This window comes from Myotis daubentonii, chromosome X (assembly GCF_963259705.1).
Source record: "Myotis daubentonii chromosome X, mMyoDau2.1, whole genome shotgun sequence".
Lineage (NCBI taxonomy): Eukaryota > Metazoa > Chordata > Mammalia > Chiroptera > Vespertilionidae > Myotis > Myotis daubentonii.
The window spans coordinates 4,283,033-4,300,202 of NC_081861.1; the positions used below are offsets into that span (position 1 = coordinate 4,283,033).

Below are 17,170 nucleotides of genomic sequence, written 5' to 3' on the forward strand. Positions count from 1 at the left end.
AGAGGATGGTATCTAGGAAGTAATGGAAACCCTGGTGAGACGTGGGTGAAATGATCCTGGAAAGGTTAGAGTTCACACAACTGCTCTGGGAAGTGGCAGGGTCATTGATGTGGGCAGAGGTTGGCCTCTGGAAGGCGGAGGGATCCAGTCCAGGTCTGGGGAGGGAGGCCTGGGCTTGAGCAATGTGCCAAGTGCGAAACTAAAATGACACTCTGGGGACCACCCCAGGTGAAAGGGCTGCTCCCTTTTCTCAGTTTGCACAACAGTTGTGACCCCCTCACCTATGCCAGGTGTGGGCAGAGGGCTAGAATCACAGTAATAAAGAGAATCCCTGCCACGAAGAGGTTAACGGGACAAAAGTAAATGATGACATTGTGTATTGGGGGGGGGGTGTGGAGTTGTGTAGAGAAGAGGGTATTCTGGACACACCAGGGACCTGTGTGCATGGGCCTAGAGGCGTGGAAAGGCAAGGTGTGTTCCTGTGGGAATGGGTGGTGAAGTGAAGGAAGTCACTGGAACAGACCCAGAATCATGAGCCTGATTTGGGGAGTTTGATGATCATGTGGGGATAGCCAATAGAAAGGTAGATGCAGGGAGCCAGAGGGACCAACATACACCTGAAACTAATAAAGTATTGAATGTCAACTATAATTGAAAGATGGAAGTTACCACCAACAGGTAGGGCCAAGAGCCCTGGCAGAGAGAAGGATGGAATAGCCTAGTGCAGTGGTTCTGAATGGGAGATAATCCTGCCCTTCCCCCAGGGGACACTTTTTTGTCTCAACTGGTATCTGTAGTGAGTAGGGGCCAGGGATGCAGCAAAACATCCTACAATGCTGCTCACAATGGAGAAAGGCCAACAGTGCCTGGGCTGAGAAAACCTAGACTACTGCAGTGGTTATTAAACTTGATCTTGGGGTCCTTTTATAAAAGTTGACATTCAAAAAGCTTTTTTTTTTTTTTTTTTTTTGGCTTATGTCATGTAGTCCCCAGAAAATTCCACCGCATATTCGAGAGAGAATGATAGTGAAAATAGTTTTGACTTTGTGAACTCCCTTAGGGTCTCCTGAACCGTGGAAAGCCTAGTTTGAGAATCTCTGGCCTGGTGTTTAAGGTCACAGCTCAGGAATACAGTTCTGCATACTAGCTGGGGCAAAGTGAGTGAATATTTCTGGCCCTCAGCTTGCCCCGCCAGGTGATGTTATCTGCTGCCTAAATACCTGCAATAAAACAAGACTATTTCTAGTTATTGCTGTAACTACCTACAGATATACAGGGCCTGGGGCTGACTTGTCTTCAACATATTTGTCTAGATTAGAATCTAGTTCAGGCAGGGAAGTGGCCCGCAGGCCTAGGTGGCGCCCTGGAGGTGGTGACCTGTTTTGTATTGGGTTTTGAGGGACGAGAAGAGTAGTGCATTGAAGGAAGGGCATTTTGGTCATGTTAAGAAAAACGTCGCTCCCAAGGTAAGGGACCCGGGGTTCCTAGCAGACCACGGACCAGAGAAGACCGGGAACCTTTGTGTGCCTTTGGGCACTCCGCAGTATATCCTCGTTCACCCAGGAGAACTCTGCCTCCACATTCCAAACAACCGCTTGCCTGGACTCAACATGGCGTTAGAATCCCACAAAACACCTTTGTCTTTAAAACAGCTCCCTGCCTATTCACTGATCGCAGAGACCCCGCCCTCGGTCCAAGGCAGTCTAACCCTTGGACGCGCCTCACCGCGGGTGTCCGTTTCCAATAACGTAATAGACCCTCCGCGGAGTAGGGGGCTCCCTTTCCGTTTCCGGGCCCAGAATCCGGAAGTGGCGGTTGAGGGGCCACTTCCTATCTCCCACTGAGGGGGCTGAGGAGAGGGCGAGCGGCGATGGCGGCGGTCGGAGGGAGCTCGCCTCCTGAGGCTAAAGATAGAGAGCCCCAGCGCGAAGCCATGCCAGACCCGGACAGCCAGTGGGGCTACATCGAGAATAGCGACACTGGGCGGGCGCGTCGAATGCGGGGCGGCGAAAGCTGGTGAGGCTGAGCTGCGAGCCTGGCTCGGGGGGCATGGGGCGGGGGCGGGGGGTGCTGGCTGTGGCGGGGATGGCGCGGAGGTGCTCAGAGCTGCTGTGGGGGCGGGGGAGTGGCTGCGCGGCGGAGAATAAGGGGCGGGGAAGTGCTTGTGAATGGAGTGACTGATCTGGGAAAGAGGCAGGGCCTGTGGCGGAGCCTCACGCCTGAGAACTGGGTGCGATTGGTTGTACAGAAATGGAGGGCCAGGCCTGAGAAGACACGGCCGAGGAGGTGGGCCCGGGCCTGCGCAATGGCGCCGGGAGCCTGGGAAGGGGGCGGTCTCCGCGGCGGAGGCCGGTTTTTGGCGTCACGTGGCTCTGGGGGGGCGGTCCTGAAGGCCCCGCGTGGCCAGGCGGTGACGTCAGTCCGAAGAGCGAAATCCGAGCCCAACGGCTCTGGGCGGGAGCGGGGAGCCCGCGCCTGGGAACGAGGCTCGTGACGCAGGCGGGGGGCGTGGCCTGAGGCCGAGCGAGACTGCGGGCGCGGGAGCTGGTGCCGCTGAAGCAGAAAATGGCGTCTTCGGATGAGCGAAGTCTGTGACGCGGCGAGGTTTTTGCCGCTGGCGGAGGCCTCCTTCCCAGGACCGGAGAAGGTGCAGGTGATTGGCACGGGAGGGGCCTCCCGTGTTACATTTGTTTTCGGTTTCAGTACTGTTTTGTTTGCGTCATGATGTTTAAAAAAGCTATTTTTTTAAACATGTCAATGAATATCTCCGTAAATCGCCTTGTTTTACTGATTTAATTGCTAACCCGTGTTTGCAATGTACTGTTTCTGGGCTGGGTTTTTTTTTTTCTTTCGCAGAGTTGCATCTCGATTTTTAAATCGTGAACTACGTAAGCCCTAAACAGGTTGTATGAAACGTTTATTTGGTAAAACGGCCGGTGAGATGCAAAAATTTCAAGGTCGTGAAAGACAAAAGATGAAGAACTATTCAAGATTGAGGGAATTAATGGGGTATTTAACGAGTCATAATAACTAACTTTAATGTGTGATCGTGGATTGGATCCTGGAGCTGAAAAAAATTAAAACTCGGGCTTTTTCCTTATAAAATTCTCTCTTTTACTGTAAAAGATGTTCATGGGAAAACGGGCGAAATTTGACTAGTTCTGCAGATTAGATATTAGTACTGTTAGTTTTTTGCTTTCAATAATTGTGGCGTGGTTATGAAAGAGAGTATCTTAGTAGTACACGCCAAAATATTTAGGGCTCCCATCATGTAAGCAACTTACTCTCAAGTAGTTGAAAGTAAAATGTTAAATTTGGGATATCGGGATGAAGGGTGTACGGGAAGTGTTTGTATTGTTTTTGCAGTTCTTCGGAGCATTTCAAAATAAAAATCTTGAACAATAAAACAATTTTTAATTCAACACGCATGTTAAGATTCGGACTTTGCCTTTAAATACTTCTGTGCACCTCGCAAATGACCCCCCCCCCCTCCGCGCCACAGGAAACTATTATCCTGAATTCTTAATTTAATGTTTTTCCACCACTCCATGCATTCATAAATAGTATTTGTGGTAAAAAAAAAATAGTATTTGTGGTGCGAGTTTTCATTTTGTGGAGACTCCATATGAAATTGTATTGGATGCATACCGTGTGCCTCGTATCGGGTGGGACATGGTATCCACATGGCGTCATTGGTGACGTTGTCCTTGATCACTTGGTGAAGGTGCTATCTGCCCGATTTCTCCATTGTAAAGGTACGACTTTTCTCTTTGCATAGGCAGTCATTCTTTAAAGAACATCATTTTTGGCCATCCGTTACTCAGCGTTTTAACAGCGCCCCGTCTGCTGCATGCAGGCGCTCAAATTCTCCCAGTGCCTTGCAAGGCTTTATGGCTGGAGGCTGAGCCCGCGCTCTGAGTTCTCACTCTCCTGGGTACCCTCCCCCTCACTCTCCATCCGGCCATATTGGACTCTGGCTGTTGTTCCTGGAACGCATTGAGCATTGAGCGGGCGCTCAGGTTCGAGCGCGCTCTCACCCGACGGCCTCTGCAGGGAGGTGTGCACGCCTGGCAGAGATCCTGAATCACGGCACTGGTAAAATTCTCCATTCCTCTTCCTGGAGATTCCCGAAATTGGGAATACAAAACTGAGCAAATTTTTTTTTAATCATTATGCTATAGCTTTCCAGCAAGGAAAAACCTCCATCCATGCTGAGAATCGGCAACAATAACTGGGCCGTTTTTTGTAGCCCTTTGGAGGTGTTCGGGGTTTCCTTTTGGGGGGCGTTGAAAATATTTTGGAATTAGAGGTGGTGGTTGCGCAACATTGCAAATGTACGAATTGCTGTATTGTTCGTTTTTTAAATGGTTAATTATGTTACGGGAATTTAAAAATTAATATTCTGTCAAAAACAGTTACCCCACCAATGTTGGCTCAGTATTAAAGCCAGTTTATCTCTTCTATGGTGGATAATACGAAGCGGTTCTTTAATTTGCCATCCATTTTCTAGAGGTTTGCTGCAGCGGTCAGAAAATTGGTGTTTAGAAAGCATTTCGAAATCGTGAACTAACCTACCCACATCATATACCTCACGTCGCTATTAATATTTGTACCTTCTGTTTTTTGCCAGCTGGCTGATGTGAACAAGAGCAATTAATTTGGCCATCGGAACTGATTGCATTTCTAAGAGAAGCTTACATTTTAAGAGTAAATTCAAATCTCTGGTATAGTCTAGCTTCCTTGGCAAATTCTCGTTTTTCTTTATGAGGATGAGCCATCCACAAACGTAATTAAGTCAGGGAAAGGGGAGTGGGAGGGGGTCTGTAGAAGGTCTGTGCAGGGTGGGTAATTTCCTAACAGGTAAGCAAGCATGGGGTTCTTTGTTCAGGTAAACGAAGGAGGGTGGGTTGGATTCAGTGTTAAAGATAGTGATTGTGAAGGGAAAGCAGCGTGTTCATTGAAGATAAGGACTATCGTAGAAACGTTGAGGTTATTCTTCCATGGAGAAAGCTGCACAGCATAGGGGAATCATTCATTTAATGAAGACCCTAAGAGCTAAATTGACTGAAAATTTCACATGTTTGGTTTGCCAATTGCCGCTATAGCTCTTATACAAGGTAGGATATGCCTTGGCGACTGGTTCTAATTCTTTTGTAATTAAGTGCTTGTTCAGACTTTTCATGAACCAAAAGGGGAAGAGGGTTTGTGAATCTAGAATCCTGGAAGCGGGGGGAATCTTTTGCTAGACAGTCACTGTACCAGTCTTTGTTGCTTGAGCATGAGAATGCTTTTTAGCTTAAAAGTATGCAGTTATTGGAAAAGATTTATATTAGCATATCTAATTATATATATATAAGTATAATTAACCTAGGAAGATAAACTTTTTGTTTTGTCATTTTTTAAAATATTAAGTTTGAAAGATGAAAGAGTTTTTCTAAAAAATGTAAATTAATCAAATTTTTGGAGAATTTTAGATAAACCTAATTATGCCTATTGTCATTCCTTTAATAGAGTGAAAGGAACAAATCTTTGTTATCTCCCAGAGATCTTTAGTCATAAAAGACCATTTAACAGTGTCATTATTCTCAATTTGGAGCCTAAATTTGAGAACAAATCAAGAATAGTTGTTAGAAAAGACAAGATATAAGTTGAAGTAAAGACAAAAAATATTATAGTAAACTTTGTAAAAACACAATGATAAGCAGCAAAGATTACTGAGAACTTATATTTCAAGCAAGGCATCTCTTAAAAATGAGTTAAGGTATTTTTTTTTTTAGTGAGCTGAAAACACCAAGAGTTAATAATTTGGTAACAAAAAAGGGATTTCTAATCTGGGTGTAAATTAATGTCATTTTACAGAAAAACGCCTAAATTCTAATTTTCCTCTTTTGATATGTTCATGTAACAACTTACAGTAAAGGATTTATTTGTATGCCTTTATATATGTATTTAGGCTTGTGCACATATATAAATAATAAATTCAGAACAACGTAATATTACATTTGCCATCTAACAAGTTAATCATGTCTCTTAATTTATATCCATATTTCTGTTTCTCGTAATTATTGTACCTAGTATGTTAACAAATTATGTAAATTATTATCTTAACCAAAATAACCAATTTAATTTTGTCTAGACACAAGAAAAAACTGGAGGACAGGGAATCTTGTTCAATAATTTATTTCCATAAGCACATATTTCATAGTATTTCAACAAATTTGAGGAAGCACAAGTAAACATAAGTGACTTCAGCAAGATCAGTTGTATCTCTGTATACTAGCCATAACAAATTAGAAAATTAAACTTTAAAGGAGGCCATTTACAATAGCATCCCCCCCCAAAAAATCTTAATACCTAGAAGTAGATATAACAATGTGGGTACTTTTCAATCAAACAATGATAACTTTGTATGACTGCCGCCTGGGCTGACAACATTATGAGACATCCCAATTTCAGAGATGTTAAAAAAAATTTTAAGTGTCTTTCAATTAAAGGAACATGATAGTAATTTGTGTAAAACTTCAGTCTTCTTTGAAGCCTTTAGAAATTCAGGGTGTAGCCAGGTCTGGTGGTTTTGCTTACCTCTATAAAGAGTGGCTTTGCCCTGACCGGTTTGGCTCAGTGGATGGAGCGAAGAGTGGCTTGAATGTTAATTTTCCTTAAAAATCTGCTTTTTAAAAAAAAGTTGAATAATTTCTCCTTTTGTATTGAAAGTCCCATAGACTGTCAATGGAGGCAATGAAAACCACGAAGGGAAAGGATGTAGGGTCAGTGATGGGAGGGAGGTTTGTAGCAGGAGCCACGGGGTGGGGAGGGTGTGTGTCTTTGGCAGGAATGAAGTGCAGGGTTTGGGGGGCGGGGGCGGGGGTGGGGGGAACCCACAGAAATGGTTGCCTATTCAGACAGCCACTTGTGACTATCCCAGGATTTTTTTTGCTTCTCCATCCCCCACCTCACTAATCCTTTTATAAACTGTAAACAAAGGAAAGTAGCCATTTTAAAGAATCCCCTTTATAGGGTTAAATTGCTGGAAAACTACCAATAAGCATTACATATTTTTCATCAGTTTTGTAATTTCTTTAAAAGTGTTTATTTGAGGCTGTTAAATACTTAGGACAGCCTTTTATGTGTCAGAAATACCATCGCTGAGCAGGTTTGCTGGGGGGGGGCGGGCAGGGATTGTGTGTCTGTATGTACATGAGCTTTTATGTTCAAGCCCTGGGATTGAACAGTAACAGTTAATGTTTATTTTACACTTACTATATGTCAGTTATTTTTCAGACTGGAAAATTTCTCAGGACATTTTATAAAGGCAGATGCCATCAGTCCTAACTGTTTAACCTAACAGCGCATATGAAAGTTCCTCCTGTAAAATACCTGATGCAGCTGTATACTTAACACTGGTTCAGATAGTAAATTTTGTTATATGTCTTTTAAAAAGTGAGCTAATCACCATAAGCTCAGATGTATTATAAAGCCGAAAGAAATTCTAAATATGAAAATGATGAAAAATGGTGATATGTGATCTTTGAAGAAAACCTTATGGTTCTTTTAGCATTTAAAATTTTTTTCAGTTTCTGAGCAGATTTGCAGTTTACTAATCCATTTATTGGCTGAAGATTTTTGTCTCCATTTTTGGCTTGTTACAAACACTGCACAATTAATGAAGGGCTAACACCTAATAACATTAGCTGCAAATAATTTGTTTTTTGAGCCTAACTTAACTGTGTTACACCACAGTCTAATGAATTATTGTTTATTCTATAATAAAATCTCATGTTTCCCCAGCACTGTGGGTGTGGTGTTTTTCCCTTTTTTGAGCACATCTCTTATTAATCAAATATCTTCTAGCATCCTAGGAAATTAGGTAATCTCACCCTGGCCGGGTTGTTCCATTGGTTAGTGCATCCCAAAACACCAAGGTTTCCGGTTCTATCCCTGGTCAGGGCACATACAAGAATCAATCAATGAATGCATAAATACATGGAACAACAGATTGATGTTTCTCTTTCTCCCTTCCTGTCTCTGTCTCTCAAATCAATAAGTTAAAAACATTTTTAAGTTAGATATCCAAATCTGAGTTTCACTGAGTAAGTTCTGCTTCTGAGTTCTATATGATGCTGAAACTGTTTTTTAAATTTGAATTCTAGGAGGAATTTCTTTTTAATTGAGATATAATTGACATATAACATTGTGTCCGTTTCAGGGATGTATGAAACTTGTCTTGATTTATAATGTGTTGGTACTTTTAGTCTGATAACCTTGGGAAGTGGTAAAACTAACCCCCAGACAACCATGTGACACCCTATTACTTCTCTGGTCTAGGTTCCTTGTGGATCAGGACTGGTACAAACAGTGGGAAGTGTACGTGCGGGAAGGAGACGAAGACCCCAGCACCATCCCTGGCTGTATCAATAATGCTAAACTCTTTCAAGGTACCAGGCCTCTGCCTCCCTATAGCAGCCTAGCCCTGGAATTCTTTTCCCTTCTGTCCCTACAAATGATCATAGCCCCTTCTCTGTTAGGTTATTTGTGACATGGCCAGATTACTCATCACTTTCCTTCCCTGATTCTTCCTCTGCCACCTCCCCCTGCCCCCCCCCAGACAACATAAACTGGCAACTCAAGAAGGGACTGGTGGAAGGTGAGGACTATGTGCTGCTCTCTACCACTGCTTGGCAGCTCCTGGTCAGCTGGTATGGCCTAGAGCATGGCCAACCGCCCATTGAACGCAAGGTATAGTGGGTGGGGAGGGTGCTAGGAGGTAGATTTGGAGGGAGGGGGTAGAAGGAAGGCCTTATGAGCCCAAGATGGGTCCAGATCCATGTGTGTACATGTGTTTCCACATGTACTGTATAGATACACCTGTGCCCGCCCTCCTCTCCCTTCATAGGTCATTATACAGGTGTTCTGGTGTATCCCCTGTGTGTTTGCCTGTGCCCCTCTGACCTCAGAGGTTTTTATGCATGTGTGTGTGGTGTGGGTACACTGTGTGTGCTCTTCCACCCTGCCAGGTTGTAGATTGGCGTGGCAACTGTGAGGTCGAAGTGTACCCAGTAGAACTGCTGCTTGCCCAGCACAGTGATATGGACAAAACTCACACCGCTGAATTCAGCCAAACAGATTCCATTGGTGAGTCTAAGGGTCATGAGTGAGTTGGACTTCCCAGCCCTGGGTCATAGCTCGGTGACCTAACAATGCATGGGGTTCCGCTGTGCAGACTGAGCACAGGGCAGATTTCAAAGGACTGAGAAGGCATTGGTCAGGTGGGCAGAAGGCCTGAGAGGTCCTGAAGGTATGTGAGCTGCCTCCTAGCAGTGGCGCAGGTGTGGCAGAGGGTATCTGCTGTGTGTCTCAAGTCCTGAGTATGGGTCAGCCATGGAGGTTGATTAGGACACAAGGTTTTGACCAGGGTCTGTGGGGATGAGGCGGGGTCTGGGGCCAAGGTGGGTTGATTATTCGGGATCCCAGGATGACCTCAAATGTGTCCCTTCATTCTCCAGACCTAGTTTTGCGTACTGCTCAAGAACAGTTCGTGGTGAGCCCCCAGGAAGAGACACGGCTTTGGGTCAAGAACGCAGAGGGCTCCTTTGAGAGATTGTGCAACACACGTGTGTCACTGCGCGCCGCTTCTCTCAAGTCCGGGCAGGTAAGGGTGGGGAGGGCTTGTCTGCTCCCCAGCGGTGCTCAGACGGGGAGGTGAGGGCTAGGTGCCACATCGGCCTTTCCCGTTTCTCTTTCTCTTCCTCCAACCAGTTGGTCGTCATGGAGACCCGAAGCAAGGATGGCACCTGGCCCAGCCAACAGACACGCGCTGCGTAAGCCCTTGGGATGTCTGGTCCAGAGCGGGGTCCCACAGTAGGCAGAACAATGGAGTCCCTGAGCACGGTTCAACTGCATGTAGTAGGCCCTCAACTGACAGTTTCTCATCCACCACAGGAGCAGCGCGACAAAGGAGGAGGAGGAATTCCACGGCCAGCCAGGCATCTGTGGTCTCACCAACCTGGGCAACACGTGCTTCATGAACTCGGCCCTGCAGGTAGGGCCATTAGGGCTATGACAGGCACAGCCACAGGGCTGGGCTTCAAGCCGTGGGGACTGAGGACAGGGTTGTCGGGGCAAGGGGCCACAAGTCTGACCTCACATGTTCACGTTCCTTCCTGAAACATCAATAGCTTCTCTTGCACTCGCCTCCTGCTTTCCTCCTCCTTCTCCCTCTTGTCACTGCATTCTCTCCTACACCTTTCCTTCTCTCATCCATCCCTCTGCCCCTTCTCTCTCCTCCCCCTTCTCACTTCCTTTTCTCGGTTCCTACCTCGGTCACCTCTCTCTCCTCTTTTCCACCTCACTCCCTTGGCCCTGCCCCTGCCCCTGCCCCTGCAGTGCCTCAGCAATGTGCCCCAGCTCACCGAGTACTTCCTCAAAAACCGCTACCTGGATGAGCTCAACTTCTGCAACCCGCTGGGCATGAAGGGTGAGATTGCAGAGGCCTATGCGGATCTGGTGAAGCAGGCCTGGTCCGGCCGCCACCGCTCCATTGTGCCCAATGTGTTCAAGGTGCGATTCAGCCCTGGGCTGCCCCCCCCCCACTCCCTTGCGCATGCGCGCGCGCGCACACACTTCCCAACTCCTAACTAACCTCTTGCACTGCCGGCCCTGTCCGTCTTCTCAGACCAAGGTCGGCCACTTTGCATCCCAGTTTCTGGGCTACCAGCAGCATGACTCGCAGGAGCTGCTATCATTCCTTCTGGATGGGCTACATGAGGACCTCAATCGTGTCAAGAAGAAGGAGTACGTGGAGCAGTGTGATGCCGCTGGGCGGCCTGATCAAGTAGGTGCTCCTGAGGGCCCCCCATTCTGAGCCCCATTAAAGCCACTAGGGCCTCTCCCTCAGGGCTTCTCTGACTTCTCTTAGGATGTCCTACACCCCACCCCCAGCTCAAACCTCAGTCCCAACCTTGGTTCCAACACCATATCTGCCCCCCGCGTCCAACCCAAAGTTAACCCCCACCCAGTCTGCTGCAGAAAACAAACCCCAGCCCTGACAGCAAAGGCTCCAGACAGCCCTGGCCCCTGGCCATAAACCCACCTCTGAACTTTACCTGAGGCCCTAACTTAACTTTAACCCCATGCACATCACCCCAAACCATGGCTCCCCTACACCGAGCAAGCTCCGCCACCCACCATGATGCTGTCAACAGGAGGTCGCTGTGGAGGCCTGGCAGAACCACAAACGGCGGAACGATTCTGTGATTGTGGACACTTTCCACGGGCTCTTCAAGTCCACGCTGGTGTGCCCTGATTGTGGCAACGTATCTGTGACCTTTGACCCCTTCTGCTACCTCAGTGTCCCACTGCCTGTCAGCCACAAGAGGGTCATGGAGGTCTTCTTTGTCTCTATGGACCCCCGCCGCAAGCCAGAACAGGTATGGTGACATGGGGACATAATGAGGGACGTGTAGTCAGCTCCTCTGATTACTCCGCCATGCCTCAAGGTTCCTGCACTAACTCCCTACATGCTCTCCTGCTCTTTTGTGGTACTGTTTCTCCCACAGCACCGGCTCGTGGTCCCCAAGAAAGGCAAAATCTCGGACTTGTGCATGGCCCTGGCCAAGCACACTGGTGTCTCACCGGAAAGAGTGAGTGAGGCTCTGCGAGTGGAGGGAGGGAGGATGGGATTCAGGGACAGGGAGGTCGGAGGGCCTGTGGAGGGAGGCCCAGACTGACCAGCCCCTTCGCGGCATCCTGTTCCCAGATGATGGTAGCCGATGTGTTCAGTCACCGCTTTTATAAGATCTTCCAGCTGGATGAGTCTCTGAGTACCATCTTGGATCGAGACGATATATTCATGTGAGTGAGGGGCCCAGGGCGATTGGGGCTCCTCAGGGATATCTTTTGCTTAATCACATTCCCTCTCCCCTCCTCATTCAGTTGACAGGCACCTGCCCTGCACAAGTCTTTGGCCACATGCTGCAGTGGGGCAGGGGCTTGGGGCCAGCAGTGGAGATTTTATTCAGCATTTATTGAGCACCTCCTGTGTACCACTGACCTGCACTCCTTTCTCATACTGCAGTCCTCAAAAACACTAGATGCTTTCTGAACCTGAGAACATTCAAAACATTAAAATCCTCAGGTAACTAAAATAGAAAGCGGTTCATGAGTACAGAAGTTCTTTGAAACCAAACAGTGTTTTCCAAAAAGAAAACGTGTTTTTTTAGATATGTCTTTTATTGATTTCAGAGAGGAAGGGAGAGGGAGAGAGAGATAGGAACATCAGTGATGAGAGTGAATCATCAGTCGGCTGCCTCCTGCACGCCCCACACTGAATTGAGCCCACAACCTGGGCATGTGCCCTGACCGGAATCGAACCCGGGACCCTTCAGTTTGCAGGCCAACGCTCTATCCACTGAGCCAAATCAGCCAGCGCAAGAAAATGGTTTTTAAATCCCTTTGTCAATACAAGTTTTTGTTCACTCCCTCAGTGCTTTGGTAGTACCAAAGTACTTTAGAAACATCCCATAATGCACCATTTCAATCATCGAACCATTTGCAAAGCACAAAACACTGGGTGACAAAATCAATGGAGAAAAATAGCCTTGCTCAGCAGGTGAGAATTAAAAAAATAAAGGTATTTTCAGGCTGTGATGTGTGAGTGAGTGAGTGGAGCGACTGGGTCAGAGTGCGAGAGTCCCTCTTGGGTGTCCTGATCGGGCATGACCTGATGTCTACCCCCGCAGATACGAGGTGTCAGGCAGGTCTTCTATCACGGACAACACCAGGGAAGACGTCGTGATCCCCATCTACCTGCGAGAACGTACCCCAGCCCGTGACTACAACTCCTCCTACTATGGCCTCATGCTCTTCGGACACCCGCTTCTGGTGTCTGTGCCCCGGGACCGCCTCTCCTGGGATGCCCTGTACCACATCCTGCTATACCGCCTCTCGTGAGTTTGCCCTTCAGGGGACGGGGGTGGGGTCTCAATTGAAACCTGGTGTCTAGCTGCTTGGCTACCATCTCCCACCCACGGCGATAAGAAAGCTTACGCTTCATACAGCCAGAGAGGAGCATGTAGGGTTTTGCTTTGTCTAAACCTCTGGCTTGGCCACCGCCTCTCCTAGGAGCTAGGGGTGCCAAGGTGTACAAAATGGACAAAATACAGACAACTTCATCTTGTGCTCATTGTCTTCTCCTTGTACAGGCTTGCTTGCTTGTGTTTTTACCAGTGGTTTTCATTGGGTTTACAATCCAGAGTCCTTAGTGAGTCTAGCAGAGCACTGCACTTGGCGTCTGGCTTAACTCTCCCTCATGTTACGTTTACAAATCCACTCCTCACAGGCCTTCCCTGCCCGAAATTGACAGCAGATCAGGTGTCTGCTTGCCAGGGGCTCATCCCACTTAAGATCCACACTCCTTCACTGAGGCACACCAGGTCCTCCGTTTTCCGGTGGTGTCTTCATGCGCTTCTGGGTCATCTAAGGCCTTCTGGGCTCTTCATTGACACTACTGAGCCAAAGCTGGGCTCTGCCCTCCTGCCCTGTGCCCCTCCTGAGTGTCTCCTGCTCTTTCCATAGACGCTATGTGACCAAACCCAGCTCGGATGATGAGGATGATGGTGATGAGAAAATTGAGGAAGAAGGTGAGGCTAGACAAGGATGAGGGTTTGTATAAGCGATTCGGTAGCCAGAGGAGGATTAGGAGGAGGGGGTCAGGGTAAGCCTGATTCCCGTAGAGTCTACCCGGATAGTCGCTACACTCACCCACTCGGCTGCACACACACCCATCTCTGACATCCTACCCTATCCTAGCAGACGTGGAGGGTGGTAAGAACATCCCCAAGCTTGGAAACGTGGCTGGGGGCAGTTCCCAAGACCCTGGGCCGGAGCAGGCTGGGCCCAGTTCTGGAGTCGCTAGTGGGAGCCGGGCCCCCACGGACAGCTCTCCTGGACCATCACACTGGCCCCAGAGAACTCGGCGCAAGCACCTGTTCACCCTGCAAACGGTGAATTCCAACGGGACCAGCGACCGTTCCAACTTTAACGAGGATACTCAAGGTTTCTCCTTCAGCTGTGATCCAGGGGCGGCGGGGGGGGGGGCGGCGGTTCAGGAGGGGGTTTCCTTGGTAGCAGGGCCCATGATCACCTCCCTCACCCCCAGCCCAGCCCTATATCGCCATCGACTGGGACCCAGAGATGAAGAAGCGTTACTATGACGAGGCGGAAGCTGAGGTAAACAAGGTCCCGGGGGGGAGGGGGGCACTTGCAGCTTTGTCCCTTTGTCCCTTAACTTTTTACACATCCACCCAAGGCCTTCAAGCTGTGACCACAGAGTTCCTGTTCAGGGCCTTAGATTCCTGTCTTCAAAGTCCACGCTCTAAACCGCTCTTTTATCTGCCCACACCCGCGGGCCACTCCCCACTGTAGGGCTACGTCAAGCATGACTGCGTGGGGTATGTGCTGAAGAAGGCTCCTGTGCGACTGCAGGAATGCATTGAGCTCTTCACCACCATGGAGACCCTGGAGAAGGAGAACCCCTGGTGAGGGACTGGGGCCTCTAGGGCTCTAGCTGGGGGGGACTGCCTGCCCAGGTCCTTTACCTCTAAATATACCTCTTTCTCCCCCCGCCCCCCTCACTCAAACCCTCGTGTCACTCTGGCCACCAACACCCCAACTGTATTCCCACCTCAGAGCCTTTGCCAGGGCTGTTCTTTCTCCCAAGAATGCTCTTCCTCCGGTTCTGGCCAGGACTCCTTCATTTTATTCAAGTTTCCTATCCAGTGTCAGCTTATCAGATGTTCTCTTACCACCCTGTCACCTCCGTCCATGACCTCCCAGTGCTCTTTTCTTCCTGGCTGGGCATTACTCTTTCTGGCTCAGTAACACCACTTGAGGTCACATCCTAGATCCCCTTTTGCGTCACTATTTCTCTTATCTGTTAGAGTAAACCCCCTGAGGCTGAAGACAATGGTTATAATATTTTGGGATGGGCAGTGGGTGCTCAATAGATCCTTACAGAATAAACAAAACTTAGAGGGCCGAAAAGATCAAGCTGGTCTCACAAACAAGAGCATCTATCTCTGGAGCAGAAAGGGAACAGAAATACAAAGTGCCAAAGGATTGAGCAGGACAGCTGGTAAATGCCTGGTGAGCTAGTGAAATAGAAAACAAGGGGCCAGCCGAAACCGGTTTGGCTCAGTGGATAGAGCATCAGCCTGCGGACTGAAAGGTCCCAGGTTCGATTCCGGTCAAGGGCATGTACCTGGGTTGCGGGCACATCCCCAGTAGGGGATGTGCAGGAGGCAGCTGATCGATGTTTCTCTCTCATCGATGTTTCTAACTCTCTATCTCTCTCCCTTCCTCTCTGTAAAAAATCAATAAACTATATTTAAAAAAAAAAAAGAAAGAAAACAAGGGGCCAGAGGTGGGCTCTGAAATAGGACCAGCATTGCCTCCTGGGCCAGAAACCAAACAAAAATACCCACCAGTACAGAAGCTTATATAGAGCAGGTAATTGGTGAGCCCTTGAATGACACGTCAAGAGCCAACTGGAGTAACCAGCAGGCTAGAAATAAGATCAGCACTTCTGGGCTGGACAGGGCCCATGAGGGCCACATGCTACAAAGCATGCCCAGGTGTCTGTACTGACTCGGGCTCTGTCTGCAGGTACTGCCCCAACTGCAAGCAGCACCAGCTGGCCACCAAGAAGCTGGACCTGTGGACACTGCCTGAGACACTCATTATACACCTGAAGCGCTTCTCCTACACCAAGTTCTCCCGAGAGAAGCTGGACACCCTTGTGGAGTTTCCTATTCGGTATGGAGCCCAGGGAGGCTGGCTGGGGGGACAGCAGGTAGTGGGGCCAAGGCAGGCTAGTATTAACCTTCCCCTCACTCACAGGGACTTGGACTTCTCTGAGTTTGTCATCAAGCCACAGGACGAGTCAGCCCCAGAGCTGTACAAATACGATCTCATTGCCGTGTCCAACCATTATGGCGGCCTGCGTGATGGACACTGTAGGTGGCAGGGGCACGCCCTGGGTGGTGGGGTCATCAGGGTGGAAGGAGTAAGAGCGCAAACCTGGACACCTCTTAGGGGCCAGGGGTGGGTGAGGACAACCCTCCCTCTCTTCCAGACACGACATTCGCCTGCAACAAGGACAGTGGACAGTGGCACTACTTTGATGACAACAGCGTCTCACCTGTGACCGAGAATCAGATTGAGGTGTGAATTCTGTCCCCCCTTCTCTCGTTCTCCCGCCCCTCCCTCCACCCTGATCCACACTGACTCCTGTGCTCTCCCTGCAGTCCAAGGCCGCCTATGTCCTCTTCTATCAACGCCAGGACGTGGCAAGTCGTCTGAAAACCAAGACCCAGCCTAGCCAATCTAACCCCCCAGAACCTCCTGCCTATGACCCCGTATCTGAGTCCATGGATGTAAACTGAACAACCTCGGGCCTGCAGCAGGAAAGGAAGCTCTCTCTGCTCTCTTCCTTCTCCCCTCCACCCCTGCCCTCTTAACCATGTAGGTGCCCCGTGCCAGGCATCACAGGCTTAGTTGTGGCTACTGTTTTCTTGTGCGCCATATTGCTCTTTCCCGGGAAGAAGAGGTTGTGTGTCCTCCCGGCAGTGTGTTTCTGCCTGTGTTGCCCCCTTAGAGCATTAACCTTCCCTTCTCTCCTCTCCTGTATTTATGGTTCTCCTTCCTGTGTTGTTAATCTGGGGTGTACTGAAGGGTGGTGGTGGTACACCTCAGCACAGAGTGTATTTTCTTATTGAGACCCTGTACTTTGCGCTGTGTATATATAAAGTGCCAGTGTGTCCCTCGGCACTGTGGGGTTGGTTTTTTTGTTCACATGCTCACTAAGCACCTGTGGTTCTGTGCTTATTGAACTCCAGGTGTGTGGTGGGTGCTCATTGAGTGCCAGCCTGTGCCAGGTGCTACTCTAAGAGCTTTTGAAGCACCATCTGCACACCACATACAATTCCCAGCACCAAGTGGCGTGTTTTCCAGAGCATTTTGCACGTATTAACTCATAATCCTCACAAGAGTCAAGAGTTGCCATTTCCGGTTTGAGATGGGGAAACAGGTACGGAGGTCAAGCGATTGCTGGAGTTCTGCCAGGTCAGCACCTCATCAGTCACACTGGGGTTGGTGTCTGCAGGGGCCATTGGAC

The 17,170-nt window shown here is 48.7% G+C and overlaps 1 protein-coding gene across 3 annotated transcripts; it reads left to right on the top strand.

Moving 5' to 3' along the window:
* Window positions 1-981: 981 nt before the first annotated feature.
* Window positions 982-16,824, top strand: USP11 (ubiquitin specific peptidase 11). 3 transcript variants are annotated; one of them, XM_059678832.1, is made up of 21 exons: window positions 982-2,016; window positions 8,326-8,435; window positions 8,606-8,736; window positions 9,015-9,132; window positions 9,504-9,649; window positions 9,757-9,818; window positions 9,940-10,039; window positions 10,384-10,557; window positions 10,673-10,831; window positions 11,202-11,426; window positions 11,556-11,639; window positions 11,756-11,850; window positions 12,738-12,944; window positions 13,573-13,623; window positions 13,805-14,052; window positions 14,156-14,226; window positions 14,422-14,534; window positions 15,661-15,810; window positions 15,895-16,010; window positions 16,130-16,218; window positions 16,302-16,824. In XM_059678832.1, the coding sequence occupies exons 1-21, from the start codon at window positions 1,871-1,873 to the stop codon at window positions 16,437-16,439; spliced, it is 2,733 nt and encodes a 910-aa protein (XP_059534815.1). In that variant the 5' UTR covers window positions 982-1,870; the 3' UTR covers window positions 16,440-16,824. The 3 variants fall into 3 exon arrangements, with proteins under 3 accessions (XP_059534815.1, XP_059534816.1, XP_059534817.1); XM_059678833.1 differs by having other exon boundaries at window positions 983-2,016; window positions 13,808-14,052; XM_059678834.1 differs by lacking the exon at window positions 982-2,016 and adding an exon at window positions 2,634-2,653.
* The last annotated feature ends 346 nt before the right edge of the window (window positions 16,825-17,170 follow it).

Excerpts from the sequence above, each read along its gene's own strand:
- USP11 (XM_059678832.1), top strand. The coding sequence starts at position 1,871 with ATGGCGGCGGTCGGAGGGAGCTCGCCTCCTGAGGCTAAAGATAGAGAG. Across the intron at positions 11,427-11,555 it reads CCCGCCGCAAGCCAGAACAG|CACCGGCTCGTGGTCCCCAA; the intron begins GTATGGTGACAT and ends TTTCTCCCACAG. Across the intron at positions 14,053-14,155 it reads CTTTAACGAGGATACTCAAG|CCCAGCCCTATATCGCCATC; the intron begins GTTTCTCCTTCA and ends CCTCACCCCCAG.